The sequence below is a fragment of the Malus domestica genome, chromosome 11, assembly GCF_042453785.1.
Source record: "Malus domestica chromosome 11, GDT2T_hap1".
Lineage (NCBI taxonomy): Eukaryota > Viridiplantae > Streptophyta > Magnoliopsida > Rosales > Rosaceae > Malus > Malus domestica.
This window is the reverse complement of record NC_091671.1, coordinates 40,651,947-40,662,241: the sequence shown is the minus strand read 5'-3', so window position 1 is coordinate 40,662,241 and position 10,295 is coordinate 40,651,947. Positions and strand designations below refer to the sequence as shown.

Genomic DNA, 10,295 nt, shown 5'->3' with positions numbered 1-10,295 from the left:
TGCGTCTTGGTGAGTGGTGGTGGTCTTGGGAGGGAAATATTTGGCTCCAAGCCGAGCCTAACGGAGTTTATCCAAGCCAAGTCGTTCAATAATGGTGGTGCATAAAGTTAAGAGAAAATTGTAGCAATGGTCCCTCAACTTTAATCAAATTGGAGCAATGGTCCATCAACTAAAAATTCATTACTATTGGTCCCTCAACTTATCAAAATGTGTAGCTATAGTCATTTTCATCAATTTTGTAAGAGTATAAGCACGTCTCGGCCTTCAGGTTCTAGAGCTTGAAGACAAAGCTACTAGTTCTGCGAAGTTCACAAATCGTCGACGCCGGATTCGGTCACCGTGATTATATTCGTAAGAGTATAAGCACGCCGAATCGACATCAGAGTATAGGGACACAAGTATTCAAAACAAATATATGTCTTGATTATGAAAGTGGTTCGCCCGTCAGAATGCCGAACTTTAAAACCTACTTGCGAATAACCAATCATAAACGACTCGGCGTTCAAATCACCGAGTATAGTAACTTGTAACATCTCGCTTCGCCGAGATGACCTCTGCCGATAAGGATTCGAAAATCCTTCTCGATCAAGACTTAGATAGATAACCAGTCGGCCCTGTCGCAGTGCTGTTTATCCAAACTGAAGGTGCTCCACGATCGGCTGATTTTGCCTCCACGGTGCTGTTTATCCAAACTGAAGATGTGTTGGCGGAAAAGGGAAAACAAAAATCTCAAGGTTGTTTAGAAGTTTCGCGTAAAGCGAGGGTATGCGCAGGGCAATTTGTGTGTTGAATTAGAGAGAGCTTGTTTCGATGTCTTCCCTCTCTATTTATAGCAGCCAACCTGTATTGAATCCCACTCACTCCCGGATTAGAACTCTTTTCCCTGATCCAACTTTATCTCGGCCAATCCTATTCCTACTAGGACTTTGAACATAACTCGTTACCAGGCCGTATTCAATTCCAGCATCCTGATCCTATCGAAATTCCTTCTCATAACAGGACTCATCCACATCCCCAATTCCCGATGGGATATGGCCAACTTCGACTGCGCGGCCCGTGAGCTGAATAACCCCCAACGACACCTGTACACGGCCTTTGGGCCGAGAAGGATTCTAAACTCGGCCCAACCAACACTGGGCCGAGAACAATTCTAAACTCGCCCCAAAACAATATTTTTGGGCCCAAACAAAGAGAAATGGATGTAATCACTAATATTGGCCCTTTTTCTTTTCTCTTATGAACATTTTAACCATCAATATCCAAATTAATCGCCTTGTTTGCGTTTCTTGTTCGTCAAGTCACATATGTGTATACAAGTGTATTGCCAAACATCAATCAGATCGTCGAGTTATATCAACTCTACATTTAACTCTTGAACACATTTGTTGGCTAGCCAAAAACATTCCTAGGTTACGGTGATGGAGAAAATAACTAAACGCGTGCAAACACAGGAAAAAATGCATAAAAATTATGTTACAAACTTTGGCCTAAATAATTAGTCTCCGTAGCAACACCTTTAACCAAATACAAGGCACAAGTCTTTTTTTTTTTTTTTTTTTTTTAGTACAACGATATATTTTACATTAAGGGGAGGAGGAGTTTGGAAGCCACACAATAGGCAACCTAATTTGGTATCGAATTCGTCATCCACAAGATTTGAACATAAGACATCCCACTCACAAATTAAAAAAATATCACCAGATCGTAATCCTGAATGACAAGGCACAAGTATACATTCATTCATAGAAATGGCAAAGAGAGTTGGTCACCATGGAAAATGAAACGTCAGCAATATCTTTAAAAAAAAATAAAAAAAATGATTGTTTGATTTTGTGGGTTGGCACAGAGGGTCAGAGACAGAGCGATCATTACAGCCCCCTATGCTAATGCTATGCGGCGCACTGAAACATGAAGGCCTTAGGATGGGACCCACCTGTAATCCCCACTGAAAGCTTGTGGACTTCTCTGGTGGTTATTAGTTTTATACTGGGACCGCAAACCCGTCCGTACAGGTATAAGGCAACCTTTCTTCAATGTGCCAATCCCTTACAAGAAAGGGATTCACCATAAAATTTAATTAATGTTTTTTATTTAATAAAAAAATAAAAAAGTTGGTCGATACAGAAAAGTGAAACAGAAAACCTTCAATTTGTTATCAGTGGAGTGTGCGTTCCCAAAAAGTGAACACGTGGGCCTCCAGAAAGAGAGAGAGAAGAGAATCGTGGGGATAAGGTTGATGGGCATGTAATCTTAGTGTGTTCCAGCATCCATGTGATTGGTACCCCGAAGGCCTTGGAAGCAAGGAAAAGGGAGCTTGTGATATTCTTAGCATCTTTAAACGTTCAAGAGTTGGAGAAATTAGCCCGGTCAAGATTATTTACCAACACACTCTTTTTACCTTTCACTTACACCTTTTAATATTCGATCATTGGATCGAAGAAAATGTGTGAGAGATATATTATATAATTGCTCAAAAAATTTACATAAATCTAGCTCAATTATCACAATAAAATTTAACTCTTGCTTGACACATTAAATGATAGGTACAAAATTTGGACACATGATGAATTGTTTCTCGGTCGTTAATCCTAAAACCATTCCCTCTTAAATCAAGATTTTAATTACTAACATTGTGCGGGCTTCACTCGTGTTTAATTTCTGTATGTATGTTTACTAGTTAACATAAATAAATCATCATAATTTTAACTGAACTCGGTATTCACCCTGGATTGCAAATAAATAAAACATGAGTCATGTGCAACCACGAATAGGTGTAGAATTGATAAAAATAAAAAATGCCGATTTAGAAAAATTGAGGAAAAAAAAGAAAAAAAAAATACACTAATCCCTTTTGTGATAACATGTACACGTACAAGTTTTTATAAAAAAAAATAAAAGAAAAGTAAAAAAATGGTACATGCAAGTCCAACATGGTTCAAAATACCCTTACAAACGGTGCAGCGCAATGCTAGCCCTTTCTCCCTTTTCTTTTAAGGAGGAGGATTGTCTGCTCTCCAAGTTTCGGTGCCCTTCCATGCCCTTCTGTTTTGTGTGGTCACAGTTAAGTCACGTTAATATTTTATATTATTTTTTTATAGAGATAATAAGACAAAAATAAATAATAATATAAAATATTAACGTGGTTTAACCGTGACCACACAATCAGGAGGGCATGGGAGGGCACGGGAACTTGGACAATCCTCCTCCTTCTTTTAATTGCACAGCCAAACTTTGACAGTGGGACCCCCACATAAGCCAAGCCAAGCCAATGACTTGCATGGGTACCTCCTTCTCCTTCTTCCTTCTTTTTCATTATTATTTAAAAAAAAAAAAAAAAAAATCAGTGTGAACTTGAAAAATGACATGTCGTCCTTGGGGCTATGACTTGTGCTTAATTTGTTTTATTTTATTTATTTTTTTCAAATCAGTGTGAACTCTGAAAAATGACATGTCGTCCTTGGAGCTATGACTTGTGCTCGTCGGCCATGGAGGAGCCACCGTCAGCCACCGCCACGGAACCACCGTCGAGTACGTTTCATTATTTTCTCCCCTCTCTCTCTACCTCTCTCAATTCTGTGAAGTTGTCTGTACAATTTGACCTGATTTGGTTCGTTCGTTCGTTCGTTGTTGAGTAGCAGAAGAGGACTAAGGCTCACACTCAGACTCAGAGCACTGAGGACCATGAGAAACGAGGTCGACCTGCCGATCGGTGACTTCGAAGAAACGAGGTCGACCTGCGCTGGACCTTCCGCCGCAGAAACTCGCCGGTATCTCACCTTGATTGGTACTTCAATTCCCGAACTAATTACGATCGAATAACCATATTGGAAACGCCATTAGAAATTATCCACTAGTTATTAAATAGTTGAGTTGGTTGGTTTGTAATTTCCTTTATGCTTGAGTGCTAGACTGACAAACCTCATTTATTTTCCTCTTGTTCTGCTTCTAAGAGTGCTTCGGGGATACTGTGTTTGCAAAATGCAAGTGTTAGTATCAGCTTTCTATTTAGTTTATTTTCTCTTAAGCTGGTGTTTAGTATTTTGCACTATGCTTTTGCTTTTCGATGATGAGAATCCATTGATTGAGCTTACTGATGATGATGAGGAGGATGCAACAAACTTGGTACGATACCAATTCCTTGTGCATCTGTTAAAAAGGCTGTAGCCTGTAGGGGAGAGGATTGTTCCCGCCACTGATAATCGAAAGCCATACTTTGTAAATCATAGCAAAAATGTTGTGTTATCTTTGTCTTGCTTGGTATTTGTCCATGTTAGTCAAAGCATGCTTTCCTTCAAGTTTACTGTCCTGTTTATAGTGTCTTTTTGCCTGCCACAACTCTGCGTGTTGATTTATGTTGGTTTGGACGAAAATATACAAAAGAGGACGCGATTCTGAATTTTCCAGGAAGTATTTGAACACAACAGACGAGATATAACTCTTGCCATCATGAAGAATTACCCGTTACTTCTATGTAAGTTCATGGATGACAAAACAAAAGTACCATCACTTATTGAATATATCGTGCGTATGAATCCTGAGCTACGTTCACTCCACTTGAGTGTCCCTGCGTCACTGAAAAGTGAAAACTTGTTTTTCCTTCCAATTACCAAAATCTGTTGTCATGTCAAGTTTGTTAACTGCTCTACAAGTTCTAGCTTCTGGGGTAGAATTTCTTAATTTCACCAGATTAGGATACCTCTTTGGTTGTGACGGACTTGAGTGATTTTTTTGTCCTTCATTCGTACCCTACGCTGTCCATGCTTGTTTCCTTTTTCTGTTTGCAGCATATTGATAAACACTCTCTCCTTGATTCGGGGATATTGTGCTGTCTCATTCATATTCTCAATGCTCATCTGGATCCTGATGAAGCCAATCAAAAGCAAAAGGCTACTGATCGTGATGAACCATTTCCAACTGAGAAAGATTATGACGGTGATGCAGGTCAAGTCCGTCGGCTTGAGGTAGCTTTTACTTAATGGTACATAAAACTACACATGTTTGTTACACATTGACATATGCAAAGTCTGATTTTGAAAACACAGTAGGCTTAATAGCTGTTACGTTGTGTTTGGTATAAGTAGAACCTTGTAGCATTTTGAAGCGTGACATTTTTTGAACATGCCAGGATTTGTTGTTATTCTAACATCTGTCTTTTTCCCTGTTTGAGGTGTATATTTAACATATTTGAACTACAGCCAGTAGTAGCACGTGGCATTTTTTTCATACTGAACTTAATCTTTGCTTGTACGTTACTGTGCTCTTGTATTTGTTAGGTTATCGGTTCATGGTATGTTTTTAACCTTCTTTTTGTTTCTAACCTATAATTATGCGGGTACATGGGATTGCTGTGCATATTATGAAAGCACTGGCAAACCATCCTTTGGCAGCACAAAGTTTGATTGAGGATGATTCTCTTCAGTTGCTCGTTCAGATGGTTGCGAATGGCTCTTTGACAGTCTTCTCTCGACATAAGGAGAGCCCGGTTCTGCTGCACAGCCTTCCCTATTTGTAAAGACATAGTTGGATAGCAACATTTTCCAGAGTCATAATCTTAAATTAGGTTTTAGAACCCGTAATTCGGATTTTGTTTGTGCTAAGTTGTGGTTATCTTTCCAGATTCTTGTTCTTCTCTTGGTCAATGACAACAGGAGCACAGCAAAATATATTTGCAAACATCATCTGGTACGGTAATATATTATTTGCGTGCACTTCATTGACAATGGTTAAATCCTAAATATACTAATTATGACTGCTCAACTGACCTGCATACCGCACATATACACTCTAATGTTGGATAAGCATATAGTTTTATTATCTATCAGCAACATAAGCTAGCCAATGATGACTACACAGGCTATGCTGACTGTTTTAGTATGTGTATTTTCAAATCATGGCGTTATCCATGCTTTTCTTGTTATTGTTTTAAAATTATTCTCACATTATGATTTTATGTTTCCTCTGTGCAGATCAAAGCTCTTTTAATGGCTGTCAAAGATTTCAATCCTGATTGCGGTGATTCTACATATACCATGGGCATCATGGATTTGCTGCTTGTATGCGTGGAAGTATCATATAGACCTGGTAATTGGTTCATCGGCCTTCCTTCTTTTCGTTGAACTAAACATCTATTCCTTGTGCTGTGTTATTTTAATGTGATTTTCTGCAGCCTTAGTATGTCTTGGTTCTGATATGATAACATTTTTAGCCGGTAGAAGCTGGTGGTGTCTGGCTTAGGGAGGATATACGTAATGCCGAACAAAGAAAAGCTCTTTCATACATGTTTCTGAAAGGTACCAAACGTTAGTTTCTCATTTGTAGCATCCAACATCATAGAAAAGAATGAAGGGGGCAGGGAAATGGAAAATGGGAGAGAATCCATTTATTTGATCCCAGTGGGAGAGAATTCATTAGGATATGTTCTGTTTCCTTTTTCGTTACTTTCCATTCATTAGGAGATGTGCTTGGCTGGTAAAAGAACTGGTTCTACTGTATGCTCCTCTCTTTTACCAGCTTCTATTGAACGCTTGGTACCTTTCAGAACATATATGTAAGAGTTTTTCTTTGTTAAGTAGTTAGCTCTCATGGTTTCATCCTTTCATCAGGTACATTTCTTTTACTTTATGCCTGTGAACCCTTATTTCGATTGAATGTTACTTCTTCCTCCAAAATAAAATAGAAAATAGAGGTCTTATTTTTCCTTGAAATTTACGTTTTCAGAGGACGTGATTGTGGGTCATGAAATGTTGCCATGATGAAGAATTACCTGTTACTTAAGTTCATGGATGACAAAACAAAAGTACCATCACTGATTGAATATATCGTTCGTATGAATATTGAGAGCTACGTTTACTCCACTTTATCGACCTTGTGTCACTGAAAACTTGTTTTTCCTCATTTGATTTTTGTTGGATCCAGTTACCAAAATCGGTTGTCAATGTCATTCATGTCTGAGTTGGAGACCTCTATTTGGTTTTAACTTTGATTTTTTGGTCCTTCATCCGTACCGTATGCTGTTCATACCGTATGCTTTTCATACTTGTTTCCTTTTTCTGTTTGCAGCCTATTGATAAACAATCTCTCCCTTGATTCGTGCTGTCTCATTCATATTCTCAATGCCCTTCTGGATCCTGATGAAGCCAATCAAAAGAAAAAGGCTACTGATCGTGATGAACTATTTAAAAGTGAGGAAGATTATGACGGTGATGCAGGTCAAGTCCGTCGGCTTGAGGTGGCTTTAACTTAATGGTACACAAAACCATACATGTTTGTTACACATGGATGTATGCAAAGTAGAACCTTGTAGCATTTTGGATCGTGACATTATTTAAGCATGCCAGGATTTGTTGTTATTCTATCATCATGTCTTCCTCCCTGTTTGAGGTGTATATTTCGCATATTTGAATTACAGCCAGCTACTAGTAGTTTTTTTCATACTGAACTTAATATTTGCTTGTACGTTATTATGCTCTTGACATGCTTTTAGCAAATTTCAAGCTCCGGTAACATCGGGTAAATAGTGAGCTAAAGGAATAACTGAAAAATCTGTGCTCTCACGTTTTACAGTAAATTTATAACCGCCCAGAACTGATTTGTGCTGACTTTTGTCAAGTTGGTGCTAATGAAGGAGAGTGAACATTTCCTCTCTAATTGGTGGTTAATATTACTCAACTCTTTATTAAAATTCTAAGTACTAATCCATGCCATTAAGTGTGCCCCGAGAATAGTACGATATTCATTGAGAACAGTTATTGTACAAGATGATAGAGTGCAGAACATACTAGTTTTTAATTTTTGAAAAATAGTTAAATTGATGGACATTTTAGGAATATGGTGGGTGAGAAAAGAGTGTTTTAATTTTTTTTAACTTTTTATGAGGGGTGAGATTATAAGATGGGGTGGATAAATAAGTTTGTGGGGTGGGTCTAGCAGCTCTCTTTTTTTATAATAATTTCGAACACTTGCTATAATATTGTTATAAATTTTTACATATATTAAATTAAATGGGTAAATAGATACCCGTCTAACCGCGGATAATACCCATAACCGATGGATACCCGTTATAACCGCAGATAATATCCATAACCGTCCATTTAAATTTCACGGATAAACGGTTATACCCATAACCGTTTATTAGTCTAAACGGTTACTCATAACCGTAACCGTGAACATTAAATGAACGGGTAACCGCGGTTACCCAAACCCATGAGTATTTTGCCCATTCCTACCTGCAACATCCCAAAAACGCACCCCGTCATCAAATGGATCCCTCCCCGGCACCGGGCCCGGACGGGATGACCCCATTCTTCTTCCAACGCTTCTGTCATGTGGTAGGTAAGGACATTTCTAGTGCAGTATCGGGGTTTAGTTTGTTCTCATGTAACGCTTAAGATGTTTATCAGGGAGATAAACTCTTTTTCTCTATATTGTGCTCTGCTGTATCTGTTTGTTTAGTTTGTTGCCAAAATGTAAGATTTTTAAAACGTATCAAATATATCATATTTGTTAAGAAGAGAATTTGTCGAACCACATTATTGCTAGCTTAGCCCACTTCCCTACCCCCTTTAGTGCAGATCATATTGTTTGTTCAACCAAAAAAAAGAGAGAGAGAGAATTTTTCACATATAAGCTAACGCGGATTGTGTGAAACTGAAATTTGGTTATGAGGTCTTTGAACTAAGAGTATCATCGATTACAACCAGTTTGCGTACAATCAAACAATTATCTAAATAATACATGGTTGTGGATCTTCATTAATCATGTGATGATCTAGTGGAAGTCGAATCAACATTCTTCAACGAACCAACATCTAGCTCAACGCTTAATATATTTATTAGGAAAATAAACTCTCTTTTTTCCATCTTGTGCTCCGCTGTATCTGTTTGTTTAGTTTATTGCCTAAATGTAAGGTTTTAGAAACGTATCAAATTTATCACACTTGTTAAGATGAGAATTTGTCGAACCACATTATTACTAGCTCATTATGAGGTTTAATCCACTCCCCTACCCTCTTAGTGCAGGTCATATCGTTTGTTCAAAAAAAAAAAAAAAAAAAAAGAATTTTTCATATATAAGCTAATTCGAATTGAGCGAAACTGAAATTTGGTTATGAGGTGTTTGAACTCCTCCTTGTGTGCCTTGTGGTTTAGGCCAATGAAATTTGAGCGAAACCGAAATTTGGTTATGAGGCACTTGACTCCCCTACCCCCTTAGTATTTCATTCTGAGCGTTTATTCTACTTACTATACAAAAAATTAACAGGAGTGAGTAAAAAGTAAAAAGACTGTGCGAATAGCAAACCCCTTATGATATCCCCAGTTGGTTGAGATAGGTTGTAACTTTTTGACCTTGTTGAGTTTTAACTAGAAGAGCAATGGTTACTTGTTGGCTTCAATAAATATAAAACAAAAGAAATTTTTATGTGTTTCCGCTATCTATCTATCTCAAGCACAAAAATAAAATTACAAATTAAAAATCAAATAGTTACCAAACGGGTCTTTTAATTTGGTTTTGCTCATATTCGCTATTGTTTCTCCAGCATCTAGATTTTAATTATTCTTATATGTCATCGAGTTATGCAAGGCGATATTAATTTTTCTCGTCTTTTGGCATTTGATAACCGTTGAACCGTACAAAAATGTTGCGTAGAGTTGGTCTTTTGGAAAGTTGACTAGTAGTGAAAAGTGATGTTGGGATTCTCCGTACAAAATATACATCTCGGAAAGATCATTCCCCTCTATTCGAATGTGATTGATAACAAGGTTTATCGAAGGATTCTCCGTTGGTAGATAATAGTCCAAAGCTGCAGTAGCTGAGCTATATGGCTAGAAAAACATTGTTGCGGGTCTCAAAGTCTTTTAACTGATTCTGACTTTGGTTAATTATATATGTTAGACTGGTGCAATAGTTTTACCTATTCATTATTTTCACTAAAGCTGAATTCAATTTTGTCACTGGTGTTTTCTCCAGGTTGCGTTTCTTCGTTATACTCAGCAATGGAAGAAGAAAGTTGTGTTTGTCTTGAATAAATCTGATATCTACCGCAATGCCCATGAGGTTCTAGCATTTCATGCATATTGAATGTTGATATTACCTTTAGTAATCCTATTGCAGAAAAAAAACCTGTTAATATGATGCTTCTATATCAGTTTGAGCTTCTCAATTGTCTTCATGTTGCTTTATCTAATTTCATTATTTCTGCAGCTTGAGGAAGCTATGTCATTCATCGAGAAGAATGCACAAAAACTTTTGAATACTGAACATGTGACTTTATTTCCTGTGTCTGTGCGCTCTGCTCT

At 37.7% G+C, this 10,295-nt stretch overlaps 1 protein-coding gene and 1 long non-coding RNA gene across 8 annotated transcripts; both read left to right on the top strand.

The window, feature by feature from the left end:
- The first annotated feature begins 3,393 nt into the window (after positions 1–3,393).
- LOC139189329 (uncharacterized) lies at positions 3,394–4,296 on the top strand. 2 transcript variants are annotated; one of them, XR_011573161.1, is made up of 2 exons: positions 3,394–3,528; positions 3,636–4,081. It is a non-coding gene; the product is annotated as an uncharacterized lncRNA (long non-coding RNA). The 2 variants fall into 2 exon arrangements; XR_011573162.1 differs by having other exon boundaries at positions 3,430–3,528; positions 3,639–4,296.
- A 228-nt stretch (positions 4,297–4,524) lies between these two features.
- LOC103434677 (BEACH domain-containing protein A2-like) lies at positions 4,525–7,443 on the top strand. Of its 6 annotated transcripts, XR_011573157.1 has the most exons (6): positions 4,823–4,961; positions 5,420–5,508; positions 5,617–5,682; positions 5,967–6,081; positions 6,206–6,290; positions 7,060–7,443. XR_011573157.1 is itself a non-coding variant. In XM_017332044.3 (4 exons), the coding sequence occupies exons 1-4, from the start codon at positions 4,758–4,760 to the stop codon at positions 7,065–7,067; spliced, it is 393 nt and encodes a 130-aa protein (XP_017187533.3). In that variant the 5' UTR covers positions 4,525–4,757; the 3' UTR covers positions 7,068–7,305. The 6 variants fall into 6 exon arrangements, 1 of the variants encoding a protein (XP_017187533.3); XR_003767050.2 differs by lacking the exon at positions 5,420–5,508 and having other exon boundaries at positions 4,525–4,961; XR_011573156.1 differs by lacking the exon at positions 4,823–4,961 and having other exon boundaries at positions 5,371–5,508.
- Positions 7,444–10,295: the final 2,852 nt, after the last annotated feature.